Below are 25,735 nucleotides of genomic sequence, written 5' to 3'. Positions count from 1 at the left end.
GCTGGGGATTACGTGATTTGAATTTCCGTTCGAAATATCATTTTTTTACCATCTAGATATCTCGTGCACTGAGAGAGAAATGAACAAGTTCTCGAACTAGTCTTGTTTGGACTAAAAAAATGGCAAGAAAAAAATTACAGAAAAAGAAATTGGTTGAGTGGAATTTTAAAGTCCGGTGACTTTTCAAGATGAAATCACTGTTAAAAATTTTTGCCTGACTTTTGAATTTGAAAATCAATAAAATACTGTATTTTTCAGTTCAATTATTTAGTGAAAATTCCGAAAAATCTGGAAAATGCATGTCATTTTGTTTTGGAATATTCATTTTCCATTGAAAATTCAATCAAGTTGTAAAATTTTCCTCTCACCTCCACTGCAAGCTCATGAATTTAATTGAACTCTACCTAGAACTTGAAATTTCATAAATATTTTTTCCTTAAATCGGATTCAGTGTCACTCTGATGAGAATTATTATCAGATTTTCCATGAAAATTCGAAAAATTTCTAACAGTGTATTTCTTACAGTCCCCTAGTTACAAAACTGCTATCATATCATCATTATTATGTTATTTCACAATTCACTCCTCATGTGATTATTCACTAGCCAAAAAGAAAAATTACTGTTCCTTGTTTCGTATAAAACGAACATTTTTTGTGACAAAAATTATTCACCTCAGGACAGTCTTCGAATAGTGTACATTGAATTTTACTTTTTTAGTAATTTTTAACTTGCGATTTTTTGGTTCAAACAAGACTTGTTTGAGAAGTTTTTTTCCTCTCAGTATGTATTCGTAGTTGGCAATATGTATCCCAGAGGAGTTTTCAGAGGTCCTAGTTGGCGTGGTATGACTGCCGAGACCCTTACTGGAAGCATGAAAAGACTGAATTTTTCCATGCGTATTTTCCTGGTGAAAACGAGCGGTCAGGGATGATTGGACAGGGAGAATTGCCTCGGACAGAGATAGAAAGGCGCCGCCTCAGCGAGTTTTCGGGCTACCGAGGGGCTAGAAATTTATTCGTTGAAAAGGGGATAGAAATGCTATTCTCCTTCATCCCCATTGTTTTCTCTCTGATGATCGTTAGAGCTTTGAAGGACGTTGGCAAACCACAAAGCGATCCTGACGTATTGCCTCCGTGGACGGAATGCTCTCTATTAGTTTGATTAAATTTTTCGAGATAACAGAAAACGGGAAGGAAGATGTGAATCACGAGGGCAGAGACTGGGTCAGGTCAACAGGCAGTGGACTCTTTGAATAATGGTGCATGAGTTATGATTCATATTAGACAATAGTATTTCCATCAGTCTTCTGTACACCAGGAAATTCGCAGGAGAAACTGTCGAGACGGCTTTTTTTCTCTCCCGTAACGAGTTTCCCGGGAATATTCAGCGCTACTTCTCGTCACAATTTTCCTCAACACGTTGAAAAGAACCACCTGAGAAAGGTTCTTACATCCCGAAAACCCCTTCTTCTTTTCATTTCCAGTGACAACTCTCACAGCTTCCTTACATTTCCACCGACAGTACTTTCTCACCTTCTTTCGGATTCTCAAGTACCAGTGTACATCTCCACGACTCACACGTTTTACGATCCAATCCTTGCATCGTTTATTGCAAACATCCTCGACAGTACTTCAACATCTGTGAGAAGTGGAACCTCACGTTTTAGTTGATGTCATTGAGGGTTACGTGTTTTAGCACTCGCGAGTTGAGAAAAGTCTTCATTCAGTCTCAACTCATTAGGGAAAGAAACTCAAAGGGTGAGATTTGTTGACACTTGCCAACAATTTGGCGCTCATCCGTGAATAATTTATCTCCCCCCCTGATTCTGGTTTAATGAGAAGCATTTTTGCGGTTGTAAACGAAGTTCAGACCGAGAGGAATAAAGATTAGGACGGCCTGCAACACGACCAATTTGCCGGAACAAGCCGAAATACAGCAAACATTTTCGGTAATAAGATACTGTGGCCGGGTGATTTATTAACGCTGTAGTGCTGTGGTGAATCGGTTTAGCCACAAATGCGATGGTGCCAGATGGCGGGCTGTAAAGAGTGGAAATGGTCGGCAGATCGATTCTCATTCTCTTGAAACAACTGGGCGTACCTCCTGAGCCTCATCGATTAGCCGGATCATCATGAATTTTTGAGTTTCGACCTATCAACAGTGGTATTAGCGTCAAAAGTGGTACATAAAATACAGTCGAGCCATCAAAAATTCATCGATTCACAGAAGAGATCGAATGCCATTGAATTGTGGGATAGTTATTAATTCCCAATGTTCATTTGATTTTAACCCCTTTGGATGATTATATTCACACGGTCAATGTGGTGCACATGATGCTCATCATCGCATCGTAATTCGTCTCTTTGACACAATTTTCGCAAATGTGAATCAGAAATTTAATGCCAAACATTAACGTGAACTGGACCCACGAGAATGAAATTTACATCAATCCCCACACTCTTCGTTAACTAGACGAGGGTAAACGAGAGTTAAATACCCGAAATTCTTACTCCAATCTTCGCAAAGAACTAATTCAAGCGTAAGGAACGGAATAGTACATGAAAAACCGGCGAGCCGTCCAAATTCATCAATTCACAGAAGAGATCGAATGCCATTGAATTGTACAATAATTATTTATCGTCAATGTGCATTTGGTGCTCATCCCTTTGAATAATTATATTCACACGCTCAATGTAGACACACGATGCTCACCATCGAATCGAAATACTTGTCTTTGACACAATTTCCACAAATGGGATTCAGAAATCTGATGCCAAACGTTAACATGAACTGCACCCACGAGAATGAAATTTACATCAATCCTCGCACCCTTCATTAACCACACGAAGGAAAACGAGACTCAAATACCCGAAAGTCTTACGTCTTCGCCCAGAACTAATTCAAGCATAAATTCGATATGTTGGCAAGTTACTGTAGCTCCCCCGTGTTTCGTAATTGGGTACGGAGCCAATTAGATTGCAACAGTCTGAATGAGCTTACCTTCCATTTCTCCACCCTTTCTACATGCATATACAACCTTAAAACCATAGCCGCAAAACAGTATTTCAACATTTACTTAACAGCATTTGCCGAGTTCGGAGTGTTGATAACTACAGCGGTTAACCGATGTCTAATGAATCGACGCTCCAGAGGTTTTAATTTTCCTTCTCTCAGGGATTTAATAAATGGAGATGGAGCAGCTTTTCATTTGAAACTACGTGAACTTATTTTCCCTTCCCCTCTACCCTCGCCTCTCTTTCATCTTGACAAGGGTAGGTTAAACTCCATACCGAGTTAGCCGTTATATCTTGTTTGAGGTAAACAACAATATTCTACCTCAGCATTGCCGTGTTTCTGCATGCACTTGTCTTCCCTTCAACCCACTTCGCTCCCTTAGTTTTTGGGTGTACTCTCTCCCTCTGCTCTAGTGTTTCCCGCTGGTCGTCTGCGGGGAAACCCGAGGAGAACTTAATTATGTCTGAGAGATCAGGTTTTTTTCTAACGTACTGCTTCATTCTTCTCTATGAATGTCATTTCCATATTACCATGGCTCTCGAATGTGTACGTCGAGGGGATATTGCATTATGCTCACCTTTGCGAAATTATCCTGGGAAGATCATGGCTGCATTGTTGGAAGGTTTCTCTCGAAAATTCTGGGGCAATGCGTTTATAACTTTTTGATGGTCGAGTTATACTCTGTTAAATTCTAACTTTGACAATTGCGATGAGAAGATGGGGATAGCCTTCATTTTTTATCGAGATGGCGGGTCTTCGCGGGGAAAGGTCTCTTTTGTAATTTATCCGTGAGGTCTTGTAATCGTGGAGTGCACTGGTTTTGCAGGAAATTTTATCGAAAGTCTCGTAAAGAATGCAATGCAGTCTAATAACAGAGAAAGTTTTTGGTGTTCGGAATTGAATGACTGATTTTAAGAAACTTATGGTTCTAGTGTGCAATGCCAATCGAATACGAAACTTTATACTTAATTTGAAAAGAGAAAGTTTTGAAATTGAGAACTTAGTGCCAAAAATTAATTCCAGTAAAAAATTCTGTCGAAATTTTCATTGAGCATTCTTGGTGTCAGATAGAATGACAAATGTCAGAAATATTTTCAAAGCCACTTGAAACATCAGAAGATTAATTTTACAACGAGAACAATCATTTTTAATTTATAAAGTGATCTGAATTCAAGAACCAAAATTTCCGTAAAATATGCAATGTGGCCAGTAACATCGAGCAAAAAATTGCTAGGTTTTAGATTAAAATTAGACCTGTTGCATTTTTCACTGAAATTCCGATAATACTTATATTGGACTTTCTGGTGAATTTTTGAATGCAAATTCTTCTTCATTCGAAATCGGAAATGTCCGAAGAAGCGAGTGACTCCAGTTGTTCCTCACCATGAGATTGTCTACATCGCTGAATATTCAATAAATTTCAAACAATTATGGAATTCCAGAACATCAGTGAGGATCGATACAGAATAACATCATCCGTTATACCCGGCTATTCGTTATATCTCCAGATCTATTCCTCGACTCAGTAATTAGTCGGCTGATATATGCATCGGAAATGGGAGACTCGAGATGCATAATTTTATCGATCAATGCGGCTCACCCGATCTCGAGACGTCAGCTATGCGTCTTTTGCGTGAATGATTCCTTCGATCAAAATGTAGAATTGCAAATTAAATCAGCTCACACTCGGTCACATGACTCACCGCATCTCCTTGGAAGGTTATGCCAAAGGGATGCTGAATTCATGGTGGTTCATTAGCTCCGTAGAGTCAACTCCGGTGTATCACAGAATTTCAGGAATTGAATTACATTTATTGGCAAGTCTGTGATCCAAACTGTGGCGAGAGCATATTTGACGTTCGAGGTAGTCCAACATTCCGAGCGTTCTGCGGCCAAAAACTCCATGCCAACATCTCCAAGTTCCAGGGCAAATTGTTTCTGTCAATTTGAGTGTTTGTACTGCTGATTGATGCGCGAAGGCTAAACACATTGTAAAAGCCAGTGTCTTCAAAATGTCTTCATTGAAGTCATAAAACACAAGACGTGCATTATCGCCTAACTTGGTGACGGCTGAAATGTCGAATTTTAAATCTCAAAAGTTCTTTCACCATTATTTTCCTAACTTCCTTCAAAATGACTGGCTCTTCTCATGCAACATGGTAGACTATTGAGAAAAGATGAATGAAACATTTGGAAAAAAAATGAGACAAAAGAGATAGAAACATCTGGGGAAGGAACCAAAGTCTTCTTAATTTCAAATACTAGTATTTCTAGTGCATATCCATCTCCAATTTTTGAACCAGTTTTCATCGTCGGGAGAGCATAAATGGAAAATTCTTCACCTCGAGTTGTCTCCTCCATGCCACATACTCAGAGATAAAACTTTCACGACATCTCCACCGCAAAATGAAATGCTCTTCCACATTGCGAATAGAATGTGATGAGCCCCATAAACACATCGATATGAGAATTTCAATAAAATTGGAGCAGTACTGCCTTCGAAATTCCGCCGACAGAATATGTGACCAGTAACCGTTACTCCAAAGGCAAAGCAATTCCCATTAACCCCTGGCGACGCTCCTCATTCCAGTATTCCCTCCCTCCTCCCCCACTATTTTCCTCACGCTTCATCTCTCAACCCCCATCAACCCTCGAAATTGCGCCAGCGCACGATCTCTCCCAATTTTGCCTCTCGTGAAAATTACATTTAACGTTCGTCGAGTTGTCGCGAAAATTTACATCCACTTGGAAAATTTCCCGCCACTCGGACTGAGAGCATTGATGAAAGTTGATTCAAGGGTAGTAACTTTTGTCGAATCATCCTGACTATTAGAATGCTAATTAACTCTGCGGAGGGTGAATGAGTAACGACTAAGGGCAAGGAAGCCAGCGACCACTAACATTTGTGTTTATACACCTGCAAAGAGGAAACGGGAAACCAATTGTAAGGAAACTAATTGGATACCCCGTGGGTGCAGTCCCAGCGGAAGAACTGTACTTGAATTATCAGGCTGGTTAGCCACCACTGGTCACTTCGCATCTCCTAATTCCACGACAGTCTATCCCGCAGCTCTGTCTGCACTTTTGCCCTCTGACCAACAATCGCAGAGTTGATGCAGTCGTTAATCTCGTCCGATTCCTCAGAGACGACCTCAACGTCTTCATGACCCCTCCAACCATATTCATCAAGGGTTTACACGCTCCCAACTGGCCGAATCAATAATTCTCCCATTCGCCTCTGACTCCAAAACTTGGAGTCGAACACATTAGTCCAAACTCCAGATTGAATAATCCTGTCATCCAGTTCCAATTGCCGAAATCCCCGTTCCCAAATCAATTAATCATCCACTTTCTTCAATTTCCCCCCCAATGACAATTGCAAAGGTACCGATGATTTATCGTATCATAAACGCATCGTTCATCACCAGAAGTTACGACAGGATCATTCTCATGCACCAGTATTCTCTTTATCCAATTCGCGTTATCGAATGCAGTGTAAACCTTCTCACAAAATAAACTTGTCGTAAACTGTCGAGGTTGGATTTCCGCTGACAAGAGTGACAATGGGTCGTTGTATGTCGTCGACAGTTCTCGTCAGTATGCAGGCAATATGCAGTGGCTATGTACCAGCATTGTGTCGTGAAACATTTTCCCGAGTGCTACATAAACTGAATATATATTCTGAATACCCTGTGCAGACTCTTTTCGCCTCTTCTTCCGATCCTCAACGGTATGCCATCAAACGCTTTAGCCCAAGCCTTGCACCGTCACTTTCAGAAGTTTCAACCCGCCACCCCTCCATATGGAGTGTCCAGACTTTCAAATCGCTCAGTTTACGGAGTTTTCCGACATCCCTAGTAGTAAAGTGGAAGAAGAGAAAAAAAAGGAAAGAACAAATTCCAGATGGTGAGCGTGAAGGCGAAAGAGAGAAGCGTCAAGTGATGGAGGAGTTAGAAATCGCTTTGTCTATCACAAAAGAGCGAAAATAGTGGGAAAAAAACCAACAAAGGCCGCAGTCAATTTTGATAGTGACTCTGTTTATTCTCGGTTATCTGCAGGAGTGACCATTCTACTGTCGCTGACAGTCTTCCTGAACCTCGTTGCCGAGAGCATGCCGACAACGTCGGACGCTGTCCCATTAATAGGTATTGCATTTTCACTTCTGCCCTCTAGTACTTTTGCCCGATATAAACTCAACAGTGGTTTTTATAGTGTATTACTTATATTAATGTCTATATGTGTGAGCGTGGGTATGAATGTACGCCTTGCAAAATCTCCCTGAGGATAATCGCACACAAGGACAATCAACCCGGGAGAGAAGTAGATGTGTGTGTATGTGTGTATGTGTGTGTGTGTGGGCCGGACGGCAATAGTGAAGAGATCCTCCCTTAGACATCAACCCAGCACACACCCCCTCGGCCTCTTTAATACCACGTGTTGGTAGATATAGAGTATTCTCCCGACCCTGAACATCGCCGCCCCGATTCCCCTAATGTCATGGTCGGAGGACGCTGCTGAGATGATATCGTTTACTCGAAGGAGGTAAAGAAAAAGGAAAGTTACTGGGTGATTTTCCACGGGGACAAGTTTGCTCAATTTCGGGAGAAATGGGAAGGCAGGATGAAAACGAGGTTCTGAGGATAGCCGTATGTTAAGCCCTCGGGGATCAATAGAAGTTTCCATTCGTGGGCTGTTATCCCCGTTGGATTTGCTATTGCTCAAGTCTGATTGAAGAATCAGAGTTACGGCGGCGAATAGGTGTGACGGGAATATCATCTTGTGGATGCAGTTTGCTAGGATTGCAGGATTTAAGTAGATATTTTAGATGGATAGGAGATACTGCATGATTTTAGATGATTAGTTGAATGACGGAGAGGTCCAGTGATTGTATTTGATCAAGTACAGATGTGACGCTTCATTTCTGATCTCAGAATGATCAATATCAGGCTTGACGAAGCGTTCCTAACTCTAGTCTGATTTGGATTTCCACCTTTTGGAGTTGTGGGATGTTGCATTTCCTGATTGGACACTTTGAATCGGGCTCCTGTCGGGTACTGGAGAGAGTGTTTGGATCCAATGCAGCTCAGCCCTGGTTCTGAACAAACACTTCATTTCTTATGCATGAGTCCCTGACTTGAATTTCCACTCAGGCAAATCCTGAATCAAGTTCCAAACAACAATTCAATCCCAAAATGTACGAAATCACTGGAGCTCTTTGAGTGACTGAAATCTAGAGACTGACAATACCAAGTTGTCACCGAGTAATGAAGGTTTAGCGAGCTTCAGCGTCCAACGACCTCAATCCTTAATCCTCTTGCATCATTCAGATGTGCTGCAATGAACTCCGATAACTACTTTTGTCAATTAATATTCCTCGAAATACTTCCCAGAATAATGGAAATGATTTCACATTCATACTCATGTATATATCATGCTCTTCCTTGTTCGTCCAAATGAAACAGCTGGTAGACAGTGTCAATTGTAGTTTCCTGAGGTCGTTTTTCCCAAAGTATCATCTTATACGTGACATTCTCCTCCAATATATGTTCCTTGTGTAAAAAGTGTGTGAGTATGAGGGATCAGTCCTACCTTTTTTTGGTGATGGCTTGTTTTACGAGAAAGAGAGAAATTTTTTGTCGGTGTGCGGGGAATTTCAAGTGTCTTAGAGATAATACCGTACCGTTTTGCATTATCAATGTCAACGTTTAAATTGGAATTAAGGAAATTGTGGTTTGTTCGTTGTGATACCATTAAATACAAATCGTAATACTCTGGGGAAACTCGGTTACGGATATTATCGATTCATCGTATTACGATTAAGATACGGCTTCCAATTATGTCTCCACAATCTGCTTAAGAACTTGAGTGGTACGAGGAGATCGTAAACTCGGGATTTCATGCGTAGTGGGGCAGCGTGGGGGGAAACGAACGCCCAATCAAACGATAACGGCGTCAAGCCTTTAAAAATAAAAATGATAAAACAACTGTTAAAGGTTTTTCGTATAAATATGTAATAAATTCAGCGATTTTGTTGGACACATTTTATGGTTTATATTTTTTGTATGGTGTTTTTGTTTATTATTTTCATACTGTAACAGGATGTCTGTATGTTATATTTTTCATGGTGATTTGTACTTATATTTGCAGTTATTTTATTCACATTCCCCTGTATTTATGAACTTTTATATCCAGGGATTTGATGAGGAGGCACCAGAAACGTTTATTCAGGAGGGGAAATAATTTTTATGATGTTATTGCATGAATCTCACTTAATGTAATATTTATGGATTAAGAATTAATCTATCTTTCTTTATTTTGGAAAAATGATGTGGAAGGTTGTGGAGGCAAAATGTTCTTGAATTGAGGATATGAGAATTCTCGTTTCAATAGAAAAATTTTCGAAACGATTTCAATATTTTTTGGATAGTTTAGTAGGAATTGAAAATTCAAGTAATATTGTTCGAAGAAACTTGAAATTTCATGGACAGTTGACTAGTAATTTTCAGGAGAGTGACTTTAAAAAATAAGAAATTTTCGATTTCACCGCAAATTAAATAAAATGTCAAATTCTTTATCAGCGGAAAGACGAGGATTTCCCAATTTTCTTGAACTTTCTCGATTTCCATCAATTGTCGTGGAATAATTGAGCTAAAAGTTCCAGATTCCATTGATGTTTTCATAGAATTTTCAATCTTTAGTGACGAAATTCCTTGAAATTTCAGTGTAACTATAATGTGATAAAAATTTCAAAAAAAGTTCACTCAAAAATTCAAGAACCTGAATACTCCTAATTATTGCTCACTGTTTGCAATAATAAAACTAATGAATCACCGATATCAGTTAACAAATCACTTTTCAAAATTCCAGTCAAAACTTGTCAATTCAGGAGCATTTTCCCCCGTCAATTTCCCTTCTCAATCAATAACCATCGAAATGAAGGAATCAAACGTTATTTCGGTCAACTCTAGATGGGAAATTGTGAAGCAATAGAGGAGAGTCCGATCTGATCGATGATGAATTAATCTGTCGTATAGCTCTTTACAGGAGGACGAACGCGACTGAATCGTGCGGTGACAGGCACGATTGGAATTCTAGGGCTGGGGGGAGAGGGGAGGGTGGACGAGAGCGAAGGGAAGAAGATACAAAACGTCGATCGTGAGGGAATGGGCTCGGTCAACACGAGGGAAAGAGGGACTGGGAGAAGGGGTTAAGAGTGATGGGATGAGCAGGAGTAGGAGCGCGTCATCGGACTGAGGGAAATGTGGGTGTGAATGTATAACTAATCCATCACTGATCGATTCCCAGTCCTTTTTTGTTGCGTATTCAAAAAGTGATACTCGTGACAGCTCATTGTATGATCAGCCGAGGGGAGAGAAATGTCTGGGATACGCGATTGATGGTAACACCCCTTTCATCTTGTCGTCTAATATCGGTGAATGAAGATGAGGAAAAAAAGTAATGGAAAGTAAAAGCTGACGGATCTCACCTCTACCAATTGGAAATTAAAAAGCCTCCTCCGTGGAGCATCCGCACTGTATTGATCTCCAAATTCGTTTTCAATAGCCTGAATTATTATCACATTTTTCCTCATCGCAATTGAGGAAAGTGACTGCAGTCGCTGAGTTTCGAAACGCGAGTAATTGAATTTGAATCGGGGGAAAAAAAATTGTCAATCGATTCAACTGAATCTCCATTTATTCTTTTCCATATCGAAGAGGAGAAAAAAAGATTTATGGTTTTTATTTTCTCGAAGGCTTTCAGAATTCTCGGGGCATTAAAAAAATGAAAATCCCGCACTCCCCGGGGGGGGGGGGGGGAATTTGCGCGAAAAAATTGAGGAATATTGATGAATAGACGAGGAATGGAGATATTTTTTTTATTTGTAGATAGAAAAAACACGTGTACAATGTGTGTGAATTGTACCCACACACGGCAAATGGGATTGAGCCATAGACTTCGGGCTTTCTCAATGCTGTTGATTCGATTTCAATGAATTTTCATCATCGATCTGTCACGCGCAGCATGAGTGAATGGTGAGAAATATGAATAGTTGGAATAAATAAAGGAATTAAAATACGAGGGACTGTGCACACGTGCGTGAAGGATTCACGCGGGACACGAGGAGGACAGGGTGGCCGATCGATTTATCAGTTTGCCCGCTGTCTGGTTCGACAAATTCATCGGCTTAAGGAGACGTGACGTAACCAAAGAAATCCCGGGTAATCTTGACGATGAGCTTGCTGAGACGTATATGTCGTGTACTAAAGTCACTCGACCGTTAAATCAAGGAGAGTTTAGGTTCTTGGGTTGTATAATAAGATGGTGAACCGTGAAATTTATACTGATAAAGTAATGTAAACTTGGAGACCACGTTATGATATCAAATTTAACGCGCGGAGAAAAAAAGCCGGAAAAATTACTGTGATGCACAATTTTTCCGATATTTTTCTCTCTGTGCATAATTATTTATTTATTTGATGTACTGCTAGTTCTAATTTACTCACTTTACGCAAGTGAATGTCTGGAACTATTCGTTCCTCTGATGTGAGAGATGAGATCACTGTAAAAACTTGTCTCTTAATTTAAGACATTACAGGCAAAAATGTGTTTTGAGACAAAGACGTTTTTTGGGCTAAAAGCCAAACGTTTGATAGATAAGACATTTTCACAATGTCTTGAATTACAAATCATCAAATTTAAGACATTTTTTCTGTCTCAATTCAAGACAATTGAGACATTGGAAGTTTGAAAGATAAAATCCTCGAGTAAGACATCTAGAATGTCTAGAATGCATCTCTAAATGTCTTAATTTGAAACACTAAAAACGACTCAAATTTGGTGACACAAATCTCACAAAAAAAGGGAACGAAATGTCTCAATTTCAGACACTAATTTTCCTGGTGAAATTAACAGACACTTAAACCGAAATTTATTTAATTTTCAAGGTAAAGGTAAGTTATACCAGCGTCAACAGATCGCAACGACAGAGATAGTCGTGAAATATCGAAACCATCTCCCACAATGGGAAATAATCATTAAAAATTGAAGCTCGGAGGGAAGTGTGGGACGAGTCCATTGAATTAGAAATGGGAAGAATGAAGGACCTTAGTACACTGCAGCGAAAAAAGAGAGGCGAGGGATTCATGTTGAAAGCGATTTGTCGGAAAAAAGGAAAGCATCCCGAGTGTAGGAGGGAAAAAAATCACCGAGAGACACCCAGGACTCGCGAATGTTTGCCCCAAGTCCTCACTCGGATTCCACCTCACGTTTCGGACCTGGGATTACCGTTTTTCACTCCTAAGGCTGTTCATCGTTCGGGACAGACATACCAAAACCCCTCCTCAAAACTCATTCCTCTTTTGATCTTTTTTGTGCTTATATTCACTCCGTGTGTCTGTGCTCTAGTTTTCCGTTCGCAAAACATTGACTCTGAATAATCCAGGTGGCTTTGATCGTATCCAACCAGATTGTACTGGAAATGTTGAGTCGTGTCACCATCCGTGAACACAAATAAATATTGCTTCCTTCCGCAGAAACAAATTCAATTCTTGGAATTTAATTGCAAATCAATTTGAAAAATTATGAGGAGAAATCGACTCCTGCTTTGAGGATACTAAATTGAGGATCATGCTATCGTTTTGACATTTATCAAACCTTTACTTTTTTACGCCGAGTGTGTTGACTCATTTTCGAAACAAATAAATGTGGATATCGTTTGCAAAGAAATCTGTATCTACATAACGTAATTTTTGTACAGTAACAATTTTTTAAATGGGAAGATAAACCTGTGGGTTTAAATACGTTGAAATAAAAATAAAAAAATGATTTTTGAAATTGCGTCAATTGTTCGTAGATAAACAAAACGAACAATCTGGGTTATTCTTAATTCCTAACTCATATTTCTTCTTATGTCAAAGTTATTAGAAATTTTTTTCTCATTCGGGGAATGCAGTGTCAGAAAATTTGATTGAAATTTTATGGACAGTTGAGTAGTAATTACCAGCAGAGCGACATTAAAATCAAACACGTTCGGTAAAAAATCATTCTCCGTTACAGAAAAATTATACGCAATATTGAGCAATCATTCACGTTCACTGGCATAAATTTTGATGGAATGCGGGGTAAATTTGACAGTTTCGGCACAAATTACCCTCACGTTCAGTAAATATTCCCGCGCCAACGGAGAAAAATTCACTATTCGTCTCGCACAGAACTGAAATCGAATTCGCGTCACGATTACTTGCATGTTCAGTAACGTTTCTCCACCTCTTTTCTCCGTGTACACTAAGCACGAGTTGATTTGCCCTCATTATTTCTCCTGTGAAGATGACCCACATCCATACGGACGTATAACAAAGTCCATTGAACGTCCATCGAGATATCCAGTCGCTCCACGATTTACTCCCGAGATATTCCCAAATTTGTCTCTCCATTACCATCGTTTTCCACCTCTCCACCCGCCGTCCTTCATCATCTCCCCAAAGAGACTCTCCAGTTGCATTGTTACAGTACCACCATCACTTTCCTGATTCCATCCCTGGAACCTCAACGTGTCTACTATCAAACTCTCGTTTCATGTTAGTCGTGTTTCCCCTCCGCCTCTATCTCTCATGCCTCCCCAAATCCTCAAACTTGAGATTGCGTTACCCAAAAGTTCTCATCCCACCAGGCACGTCCTCTCTTCCGCGAATCCGACGCCATCTTAACCCCGGTATTGCTCCGGTGCACTGTACTTTGTGAATATTCTCCTCATTGAATAATATCACATGATCGTGTGTTTGTTGCGGTGCGACGTGAATCTTTGCTCTCGTCTCGTTCTCCTTTGACTACAACCACTGCGTATACATATTGCCTGGTTAGGCCGTGCGGAGGGGATGAAAAGCACTCGGGAGTTGTGATCTGTTGGCGCTGACTGGAGTGACACCATGCAGAGGCAAGAATACGTGTGTGGAATTCAGTTATATGTATGCCATCGACTTTCTCATCATCGAATTTATGAATATACTGATTTAAGTGAATCATCATTTTGTCATGCTGAAGATCATGGAATATTGGAGAAATAAATGGCCACATGGCAAAAAGAAATTTCTCAATTTCATTTTTCACGATTAAGTTACTGATTTTAACTGTTTTTCAAGTGACAATGAGTGAGTTGTGGAATGGAAAGAAATTGAGTTGATAAATTGAGAAAATTGTTGAGGAATAAAGTTGAGGATTGATAGAGTATTAATTCAATATTTGTGGAGGCAAGCTGATAGAATTATAAATTTCAGGGATATGTTAAAAAATATATTTTAAACATCAGTAGATTAATTTTAAAACAAGAAAAACCAGCAATTTAAGTAAAATTTTAAGGTTAAGCGCAAATTACGAGGAATTAGTAGTTTTCTTAGCTGATTTTTGAGGAGAATCCTCTGAAAATGAATCGGAATTTTATACATTGCCTGAATTTTTTGCTCGAAATGTTTTTAAACGAGAATTTGAGGTTTAAAATGAGAATATTTAAAAGAGATGAAGGTAAGCATTCATTGAGCACCAATCCAACATTTATTAAGTCAAAATGTCAGTCGATAGTATTCCCAATTTCGGGGATATTCAAAAAAATATTCCAAACATGAGCAGACTAATTTTAGAACATGGAAAATCGTCAATTCAAGACAATTTTTCTAGGTTTAAAGGCCAATTACTGAGAATTAAAACTGTTTTATCTGATTTTCAAGGAAAATGCTCTCAAAATAAATCAAAGTTTCGCATATTTCCACGATTTTTTTTATTCTATCAAAACAGAGTTCTCCGTAGAAGTTGAATCTCTACGCTCTAATGTGTAATAGCCGAATGCTTAATGCGACGGTTCGCTAACTATTTCATCTGCCTCCAACTCTAGAAAAAATTCAATCCAAAAAATCTCATGTTAATAACAAAATCAAGAATTACGCAATAAACATCAATCTTCTTGACACAATCAATCCTCATCTCGTTATTGTCTAGGATTTTCAAGTCAAAAGTAATGTCAAACGACAAAGTGGTTATTTATGCCTCTGAAATTCCAGCGTCTCCAGCTCAATTCAACATCATAGATAACCAGAACATCAATTGTAATTATTCAATTATTATTATCACCCTGTTAAGACGCCATCTCGATGTTGCTCATAAAAATATACTCCATCATCATATGCTTAAAACTGTTTCTCATTTCATCACAACAGCACTCACTTCAGCGCAATGGTCGAAATATTGTTTCAGGAGTGACCATTTTGCTATCGCTCACGGTGTTCCTGAATCTAGTTGCTGAGACCCTGCCACAGGTCTCCGACGCAATACCCTTGTTAGGTACAGAGAGTTTTATAAAAAAAAAAAACAGGAAATTATCTTATGTTGATGACCAGCAATTTTGACTTAAATATTCGTTACTGTAATGGAATATTGTTTGTTGTCGGATGAGTCGAGTCCCGCGTGTGCTGAGAGCGTTGAACACGTTTTTTTAGAAACTGTGCGTGCATGGACTGGCGTTTACTTTTGTGTGGGGAAATCTTTTTTCGAAAGATGTGGGGTGGAAAATCTCACGCGGCTTCGAATCAAATTCGCTATGACTCCGTGATGAAATCCTGCATTTTTCTCCGGAAATACGCGTCGGATGGAACAGAAGAAAAGAAATGGAATAAGTAGATTTGCCGAAAGAAAGCTGGGAAAATGTGAACGTGCTGCAGCATGAGGAAGTTTGAGGTTTCCCGTTGGTGTTCACCCGTCACGGGAAATAAAAGTTTTGTGGTAGTGAAAATGTGCTTGAATATGAGCCATTGGAGCAGGAAGAAAAAACAAGTGGGAAATTGCTTTTGTCTTCATACAGTATAGCTATCTTTGCTGATAAATTGGGAATATGCTTCCCAATGCTCATTTGCCCATTATTTTCATCTATCGTATATTATTTACCGTTTTATATGATTTCGCTCAATTAATTTATATTTCTTGTCAAATTCGTGGCTAAGTCAAATGAAAAAATGATCTAAACTTTTTTTTATGCATAATTGAATGAATTTGCAACAGGATATCCACAAATATCTCCGGAATCTAAAAAAAAATTTAAAACACTTATTCAATGAATTTAGAATATTTTTATTTAGTTATCGTGTGACAATCGATTTTTGAAATAACTCGAAAATTCTAAAAATTGATATATGAATTAAATTTTGATTAATGTCGATGGATGGAGCTCAATACCCGCATTAAATAAAATATCGATTCATTAGTGCAAATAATTAAAGAAAACCGTGGTCACACACTAAAAATTGCATTTTCAGACTTGTCATATGCTAATGAATTGATATAACAACAAAAATCAAGAACTTAAATCTAAAGTTTACAAATCTTCCATTCGGAAGCAAAAAAGTAAAGAATTCCCATTGAAAGCTGAAAACACAGAGGATCAGGCCGCGAATGTTCAACGTACTGTTGTTTTTCCCGTGATATCGAACGTCGGGAGGATCGTAAAATGAAATGAATTCGCCAGTATCCATAACTATTATTTTTCTCTCTACGTCGTTCAATGTACCTATCCACTCCTGTTCAGTTTTGTCACACACGCAGTGAAGTTTCACTGTTCACTAGTCTGTCAGGAGGCTTGAATTATGGGAGAGTTCTCGTGGTTACCAAAACACGAATATATTCGAATGCACTTATGGTGGGCTATTTTTCAATGCTGATAACGGCGCGACAGTCATCCTCAATCACTTCGGAATTGTTCATATGTGAAGTTTAATGCGATTTAGGGGTGTTACAGAGTGGATTAAGGGTTCATTCTCACGAGAATCGCAAATATTGCATTTATAGGCTGTGAAACTTATCGCACAATCGCTCGGTGCAGTGAATTATTTCCGCTGATTAGAATCGATTAGTTTAAAACTTCAATGATTGGTGGCTTTACTCGATTGAAATCAAACTCCATTACATGTTTATTACTTTGATAATGGGCTTCAAACGAGAATCCTCACGGTGTATCCCGAGTCGAATAATTGGACCTGACAAGTTCTACTTAGGTCTTTACGTTCAGAACTGGATAGGTCTTGGGAAGCCTCTTCCCAAGTGCTTCCGAGACCTTTCTACCTCTGGTTATGTCCCACTTCAGCACTTGTTAGGTGTAAGCAGGACTTGCATTCAGACTTTCCAAATCCTTGCCGGTCCCCGTAATTCTATGGGCCTATATTAAATCTGCGTTCATATCCCTATTTACTCATGCGTTATTGAAATAAAAAATGCAATTATTGTTTTTTTTTTAATCTCGAAAATCGACATTTCACGGGAGGGTGGAGGGGAGATGCATGTATGCGGAGGCTTGACATTTTTATCCAACAAGCGGAGAAGGTTGCAGAATCTATTCTAGCCACTCTTGCCCCTCCGCTTGCATGCATTGTCCAAATAAAAAAAGAAAGTGTTAACAAATCTGACCCTTGTTCCAAGTAAAAACCGAAAATCTGACCCTGTGGCCGCCGGTGAAATTTTTTTTTTTCAGTTTTCACTTTTTCCACATACTTTTGAGAGTTCTGAATAGCCCGTCGCTTAAATAGTTGGAATCAACGTTCACCCGGCTAAAAAATTCGATTTTGGCGAAAGTCGACTTTCCCCCTGGAAAAATCCAAGATCTGACACTTTGGCCCTCGTGACCCTTGGGACCCTTTGACCGACTTTCCCCCTGAAAAAATCCAAGATCTGACCCCTTCGGGTCCGGGTGAAAAATTTTTTTTTTCAGTTTTCACTTTTTCCACATACTTTTGAGAGTTCTGAATAGCCCGTCGCTTAAATAGTTGGAATCAACGTTCACCCGGCTAAAAAATTCGATTTTGGCGAAAGTCGACTTTCCCCCTGGAAAAATCCAAGATCTGACACTTTGGCCCTCGTGACCCTTGTGACCCTTTGACCGACTTTCCCCCTGAAAAAATCCAAGATCTGACCCCTTTGGGTCCGGGTGAAAAATTTTTTTTTTCATTTTTAACTTTTTCCACATACTTTTGAGAGTTCTGAATAGCCCGTCGCTTAAATAGTTGGAATCAACGTTCACCCGGCTAAAAAATTCGATTTTGGCGAAAGTCGACTTTCCCCCTGGAAAAATCCAAGATCTGACACTTTGGCCCTCGTGACCCTTGTGACCCTTTGACCGACTTTCCCCCTGAAAAAATCCAAGATCTGACCCCTTTGGGTCCGGGTGAAAAATTTTTTTTTTCATTTTTAACTTTTTCCACATACTTTTGAGAGTTCTGAATAGCCCGTCGCTTAAATAGTTGGAATCAACGTTCACCCGTCTAAAAAATTCGATTTTGGCGAAAGTCGACTTTTTCTCTGGAAAAACAGAAAATCCGACTCTTTGGCTCGGGGTGAAAAAAAAAATTTATTTCGACTTTTGTCGCGCCTTCGGGGGTTTCATTGGCATCAGAATTGTTAGAAAATACAGAATCAACTTTCACTTGGCGAAAAAATTCAATTTTGGCGAAAATCGACTTTCACCCTTGACCCACGTGAAAATGAAAAATTTTTTTTCCCCATTTCTGTCACCTCCGAGGGTTTCATTGGCATCAGGGGGTCAATAAATACAGAATCAACGTTCACTATTTTTTATTTAAACACCGCCTGCAAACGGGGAGATGAGGGTGGCTAAAATATATTCTGCAACCCTGTCTCCTCGTTGGCTACAAATTTCAACCCTCCGCATACATGCCTTCCCCTTCACCCGCTCGTAAAATCACGCGTTCTCGGTAGCATCGAGGAGGACTTCTCAGGACCGAAAAGAACTGAGGGTTCGAAAGGTCTCTGGAAAAGTACGTCGCAGAACTGATTAGGACTTACCAGGTCCATCTAGGTCTGGAGAGATCTTGAAAGACCTGTGTACGTCCAATCCGAACCAAATCCTCGACTCGGATAACAATTGAAAACTTCAAAAGGAATGCAGAACTTGTGACAATCATAAAAAGTGAGCAATCACTTCTAAATGATCAAACTGTGAAGTTGAAACGATTTTTTATCATTTCAAAGTGAATTAAGAATTCATTGCTTCATTGGATTTTATTGCATTACTCATTAGATAGAATTGTTACTGTTAATCGATTAATTTCAAACTTCCATTATAAATGAATTTATGGAATTTAAATAAAAATTAATCAGAACTTCGTGACTTTGATAAAGAAACGCAATCTAAACGTCTCACCTTGGAACAATCGGAAAATTCTCAACCCTTGATTATTCAAAACAGAGGCGGAACTCATCATAATATCAACGTCAACTTGTCCAAGCCAACATAATTCTCGCCTTCAATTTTCGAACTTACACCCCAACTTCTGACTAATCTGACAGTTGAAAATAGAGAAATCAGCGTCATCCCATGAGCACCGCCGCCTTACACTCAATTCATCTGAATTTTATTACATTTTTTCCTACCAATTTCCACAATTGCGAACGGGTTCTCCCGTGATATACGACCCTGACTTTTTATTAGTTTATCAAACTTCAACTATTGATAAATTTATTGACAAATAAAACTTCACTCAACACTCAATTCCCCTGAACTTTATTATGTTCTTCCATCCCAGTGTTTACGATTTCTGAGGAGTTCCGCTGTGATATACGACTCTAATTCAAACAAGTAGCTTTTATGCTTGAAATATGCGTGCAACCAAAAAAAAAGATATAAAATGAAACAGGAACGGGTTAACAAGCGTCGGTCTTTCACGGTCCAACGCGATTCGCGGAGAGGAAATTAAGCCGGAATTTCACATCTGGTTTTGTGACCCGGTTGAAGGGACACAGTATAATAGAAACATAATTTTGTAATTATTCCAGCCGTTTACGGTCCCCTTTTATTTGTTTTGCACTGCTTTCCTTGTGAATGGTACTTCGTAGAGACAGTTGCATCGCTTCTACTCTAAATATTCATGGTTGTATTTTATAACCCCCATCAAGTTGAAAAAGAGGATGAATTTTACGCTCTCCTTAAGACGCGAATTTTTTAGTATTTTTTGTAAATTCGTAAAAGGGTTATTTTTTATGATGTAACGTGATATTTTGTTTTACGAGCTGTTGAAGTTGCAACAAAAGTTCTTTCCATGCTCAACACATATTCAAGTCTTTCATGATTTCATGAATATAAAGTTTTACGAGGTTTGAAATTTTTTGTTAGAATTTATCTGAAGATGCTTGTGATCGCAACTTTTCAGGCATTTTCAACCGCTAGAAAATTACTCTTGAAATAACAAGTGGAGAAATCTGGAGAGTTGTAATAAAAACTGATTTATATGAATTTTTCACTCATATTATTGACAAAACAATAAACTTCTGGAATATTCAGTACCATTTCAATTTTCTAATTCAGACGACGTCGAATGTAACCAAAAATTGAAATTCTTTTCAACACCCAATAGAATTTAATATTTACGGTTCACAAGTTCATTCAGGTTTCAAGAGGAATGAGAAATTATATGAATGCTTCTATTTTGAATTGAATTTAAATTCACAACATTGAGAATTCAACTGCAGCTGAATTGGCTCAATTCTTCATGAAAAATTTACAAAAGTCCAAACTCTCGTAAAAAATAAAAATATTATTGTGCAATATTCACCTAAAAGAGTGCAATTTTTACATGATTTATTGCTTTTGTTGCTAGAGTTTTAGTTAAAATTTCTCCAAAGCTCCTAAACTATACGATTTATAGAATTGATGAATACATTGCACTAAAAATTTCGCAATGTCATTATTTCTGATGATTTCATTTTTCAAATGGACCTGAGAATAGGAATTCCATTAAATATCCCGCACATTAAACGTTAAAATCAAGAATAAGTCGTTGTTTGAGAATTATTTCTTTTCTTCTTCAAAATTAATTTCCTACCAGAGCATTGATCAATTAAAATCATTAAATGATTAAAACCATTGGAATTTCGGTATAAAATTTTTACAAAGGTCATATGCTAGATGATTATTAGAATTTATAAATACTGATGATTTCTGATGATTTCCATTGTCGAATCAACCTGACATGCCATTGAATATTTCGCACATCAAATATCAACAAATCAACAATAATTAATTGTTTGGGAAATATGTGGTTTCCTCTCCACGATTGTTTTTGTACCAGCGCATTAATCAATTAGAATCAATGAAAATACCACACTTACCAGTAGAAAAACCTTGAAAGTTTTTTTCTGTTCCATCCGTGCAAAACCATCCGCTGGAAAATGGACGATTCATGTCATGGCGATGTGGGTTGTTATAACGAGAAAACAATCAGATATCCGGAAACAAGAGATCAAAAAAACTAACAACTGACCAAGAGTCAATTCAAGCTGCAGTTTCGTTCGCTTCCAAATGGGGCAGATGACCGCAGGTGAATAGCTGGAAAATTATCGTCGACGATCGATTGTGAATACCAACGGAAAAAAAGAGAACGAACTGCGGTTGAAACCGCGATGACCGCTGAATTGAATTATCAGAAAAGTCGCTCCCAAGTCAAATTGGGAGAAAGTGAATTACGTGTCATTCATTGTCACATTCTTATCGCGAATGCGGTAGTTATCGAGTTCACCCGAATCTCGGGAACGAAATTGCGGCTTCCGGATGAATTTGTTGAGTGCCTGTGGGGGAGAAGTGGATAATCAAATTATTCAGCTCATATTTCATGAGGAATATGTAATTTTGCTCTGTATTTTGTTTCAATAATTTTTGAGTCTATTGAATCGTGCGAGGATGGCGCGTCTACCTTCACCGCAATAGTGAATCCAGCGCGGTTTACTATTTCAACAGTCTGTCGCTTTTTTCGTATTCTCATTTTTTCTCTTGATCTCGGAATTGTGCAATTGTCTGGCACGTGTGAGTAGCACTCAACATTTGTTTTATCTCTTTTACATCCATCGGTCGCATAACGTCGGGTTGAATTTTCGGAAATATTAGAGAGAAAAAGTTGGGAAACAAATGTTTTTGTCAACAATTTCCAGTGAAGTTTACCAAAATGTTTACTTGTATCAGGTGATTATTTTGGGATCGAAATCAGTAACTTTGATTCTAAATTTAGGTTTTTTCCTCCTGATTTTAATGATTTTATTTCATAATTTTGATGCAATAATTCCCTGATCACCTGATAAAGGATTAGAGATTAGCAATTTTTTCACTGAAATTTGGAGAATTAATCCCTAATCTCTTTTTTTCACTGAAATCTGGACAAAAAATTCCTCATTTTTACGATTTTTACCCGAATTTAAAGGATTTTTTTCCATTTTTCTGTGAGAATAAGGGATTTTTTCTCTTGTTTTTAACTTGAGTTGAGGTCGAGAGTCTTTGTTTCGGGAATAACTCCCTGGAAATCAAAACTTTTCTTTCTCTGTGAACAAGAAGAGCAGAGTATTCCCACCGAAACAGAGACAATTTTCCCTCACGCCGGGGTACTTCACACCAAACTCCGAGATTCTTCCGAAAAAAAACATCTTTGAATACATAAATTCCAGGACGTCGCCAAGGGTGGTCTGGCTCATCTCCTCTCGCCCGACTGATTTTCAAACAAATTATCAACGAATCCGCTCCCCAGAACTTTCTCGCAAACTCCTCCATCGTCGAAGAAAGCGCGAAAGTGCGCTGAAATTCGGATGTGAAGAACCTTCCGAATATTCCGTCCTCAAGACCGACGGAAGACGTCGACCGAAGTGGTATGCTTTGATCCAGAAGAATGTTTCACATGGGAAACTATAAGAATCCCGCTGGAACTAAAGGTCTTGCTGGACAAAGAAAATTCCATCTCAAAACCGCTTTCGATATGAAAAAATTACTTCCTTCATGGAGGAAAAATGCGTGTTACATCCGGAGGAATAATTTATTTGAATTGAATGAACTTATTTTCATCAAATGGACGGGTTTATTTACGTATAATAATGTTATATTATATATAATTATTTGAAAGAGAAATTAAATCACAGTTTAAACAGCAAAGAGAGCGAACTTACAAAAAGTTAACGAAATTTCACCGACAGTTTCTCAACCTTGCAACAATTCTTCATTTAGTTCAAATAAATAGTCAATTTAGTTTTAATGGAGGATTCATTTGGAGTTAATGAATTGGCCATTCAATACAATTAACCCCTTTTCATTGAAATAACTACCAAAAAAGCATTCTTGTTACAATAACTGAAAAAAATCCCAATAAAGAGTTTTATTCAATTCAAATGCATCATTCCTCTTGGTGTACCCCCGATAGTCAGCAGCAGTTGAGATAAATTCTGCCCCCCTGAATAATCAAGCTCTCGGCCGATTGCTTCTGAAACACGTCCGTGAGAGGTAGCAGGAAAGTTGCTCCGCAGGCGAGCCTAGAAAAAAAAGGAAAAAACGTGAGAGTTCACAGGCAGAGTTGCATCCAGTGCAAACACGAGAAAAAAAGTGTTCCTGAGAGAGTGGGCGGTGAAAAAAAAAGCACAATATTTTCCCGGTGTGGTGGTCCCCAGTGTATGTAGTGGAGAATCGAACGTTTCGCCAATCGCACGGACGCAATAAAAGAGTTCACATGTGGAGTAAACAGAGTCGAGCTTGACCGAGCAACTTCATGCCGAAGTACTGGCAGGCGTACACACCAGTCACGTACGGATAACAATTTTTTTTCTGACGTTAAGAACCCATCTCCTGTGTCTACCCACTCGTACTCTACATAAGACATGAGTCTGCACGATTTTCCGGGGATGCAGTTGCCTGTGGCTTTCACGTTTATCCAACGGGGAGAAATTGTTTTCATTTTATTTATTGTCCCGCCCACCGCTGAGGCCTCCACCGAGAATACATATGTATTCACCTGGTTTATCCATCACTTTTTCAAGAGGCAAAATGCCCCGTAAAGCCAATCTAATGCCCGGAGAACTCGCCCATCCCTCAGCAACTTTTCTCTCATTTTCCAACCTCTCTCGGACTGGTTCTTACGGCTCCATCCTCTCTCGATAGTTCCTCGCAGTTTCAATTCTGCTGCGAGACTCGGGTCATTCACATCGATTCCTGGAGAGATTTAAAATCACGGAGGGGAGATGGAGCACTGTTGTACGCCCAACGGCTACATCCTCGGATTTTCATACGTAAGAGGATGAAACGTACGGTTCTCGGGAGCCGCCACTCCATCCGCTGGAGATGTTTAAATGCGTCTTACCTATATTCACAACGCCGAGCACCATTCGTCGGATACTTGGGATAGTTATTGATGAAAATCCTCGATTGGTCGTGCCTTCGGTGGAGGGGGTAGTCACTTTGGAAAGCTTGTGTACTTCATTTCAAGTGAGTGAAGAAATTGAGACGATTGCAAGGATATTCTGAGGAGGTTTCCCCATATGGAGAAAAATGCCGGTTCAAAGATGCCTAGAAAACCGCGGAAAGTTTTATGAGAATTATGATGCGATAGAAATTTTTGCACGAAGACAAATTTTTTGGAAAAATTATTGCGTACACAATAATTTTTCCGGTGCTACATAATAATTTTTCCAAATGTGCAAATTGTAACTCGTTCATGGTGTACATGGTTTTTTCTTCAAAATTTTTCTCAGTGCAAAAAGTACATCGAAAATTTCAGCCAAAAATTTGTAACAGTAGCTTTGATTGTTTGATATATTGGCGCACGTTCATTCAGTTTTCACGAGAAACTTGTGAATGTTGTATCAAGTCTATAAATATCCACACTGTTAAGACAAAAAATGAACTTTCATGCACAGTTTTGTAGAAGTTTTCATGAGAACAACATTGAATTCGACTTAGAGGGAGTAAAATCGTAAAATTTTAATGAAATTCTGAATTCTGAGCAGTAGAAAGACGAAAATTTCCCCACTCGCTTAAATTTTCAATTAAAATGGGAATATTTAGTACCAAATTACGCTTAATTTCCAATTAATTCAAGATTCAAAAATGTATTCCTCTGAAATTTTAGGATTTCTATCAATTTTCATGGAATAATTGACCTGAAATTTACAGTTCCCGTCGATTGCCTCTTCAAACAATAATTTTTGTAACTTGATAAAAATTTCCAAGAATTGTACCGGACATTAGAGTGAATAAAAAGATTAAAATGCATAATTATTATGAGAATATATAAAACGAATAAAGTGTCTTTCTCAGAACACAGTAACGAGTTTTAAACGAGATTTTATGACATTCTATTAAATTTCCATAAATTTTAGCATTCCAGAAATTCAAAATCTCTCCGCACGCCATGTTTCATAAGTGATTACCCCCTCGTCTCCAATAAAATTCATCGAAAAAAAAAATCACTCACCCGTTCAACGCTCGAAAATATAACCATCAAGAATATCCTTTGACGAATAAATTGATTTTTCCACCCCACAAAAGTGAGGGAAAAATCTACTATTCAATAGCGTGAATTGGTTAACTGGAAATTTCGCATTCGAATCGAATACAATAAAAATGTATGGTATTGTATCGCGCATGGATAGATTGAGTGGGGAATATTCAGCGCTGTTCATCAAATTGCAAAATCAAAATAAGAATTTCAAGGTGGAAATAAAAAAAATATTGAAAGTTGGAGTACGAAATCGATATGCGGCCGATGCCGAGTGGTTGCGCTTCTACGATGGACATTCATGGATTCACAGTAATTACTTCCAATCGCGATTGGAACAATCGAAATTGGGATCAAAGTTCGATTCGCCTGGGTGTAGGCAAAATAGGGTAGAGTGGGCCGGTGGTGGGGGCGTGAGGGAGGGAGGGAG

General features: G+C 38.7%; 1 protein-coding gene across 1 annotated transcript in view; it reads left to right on the top strand.

The window, feature by feature from the left end:
• The window catches only part of LOC107048456 (neuronal acetylcholine receptor subunit alpha-7), a 113,696-nt gene that overhangs the window by 49,423 nt on the left and 38,538 nt on the right, over positions 1 to 25,735 (top strand). The window contains exons 8-9 of the mRNA XM_015271655.1: positions 7,075 to 7,161; positions 15,260 to 15,346. Coding sequence (XP_015127141.1) covers positions 7,075 to 7,161; positions 15,260 to 15,346 — 174 coding nt within the window. The remainder of the gene's footprint in view (positions 1 to 7,074; positions 7,162 to 15,259; positions 15,347 to 25,735) is intronic.

This window comes from Diachasma alloeum, unplaced genomic scaffold, assembly GCF_001412515.2.
Source record: "Diachasma alloeum isolate Michigan unplaced genomic scaffold, Dall2.0 Dall_scaffold_00176, whole genome shotgun sequence".
Taxonomy (NCBI): domain Eukaryota; kingdom Metazoa; phylum Arthropoda; class Insecta; order Hymenoptera; family Braconidae; genus Diachasma; species Diachasma alloeum.
The sequence above is the reverse complement of the archived record's forward strand: the minus strand, read 5'-3'. Positions and strand labels throughout refer to the sequence as shown.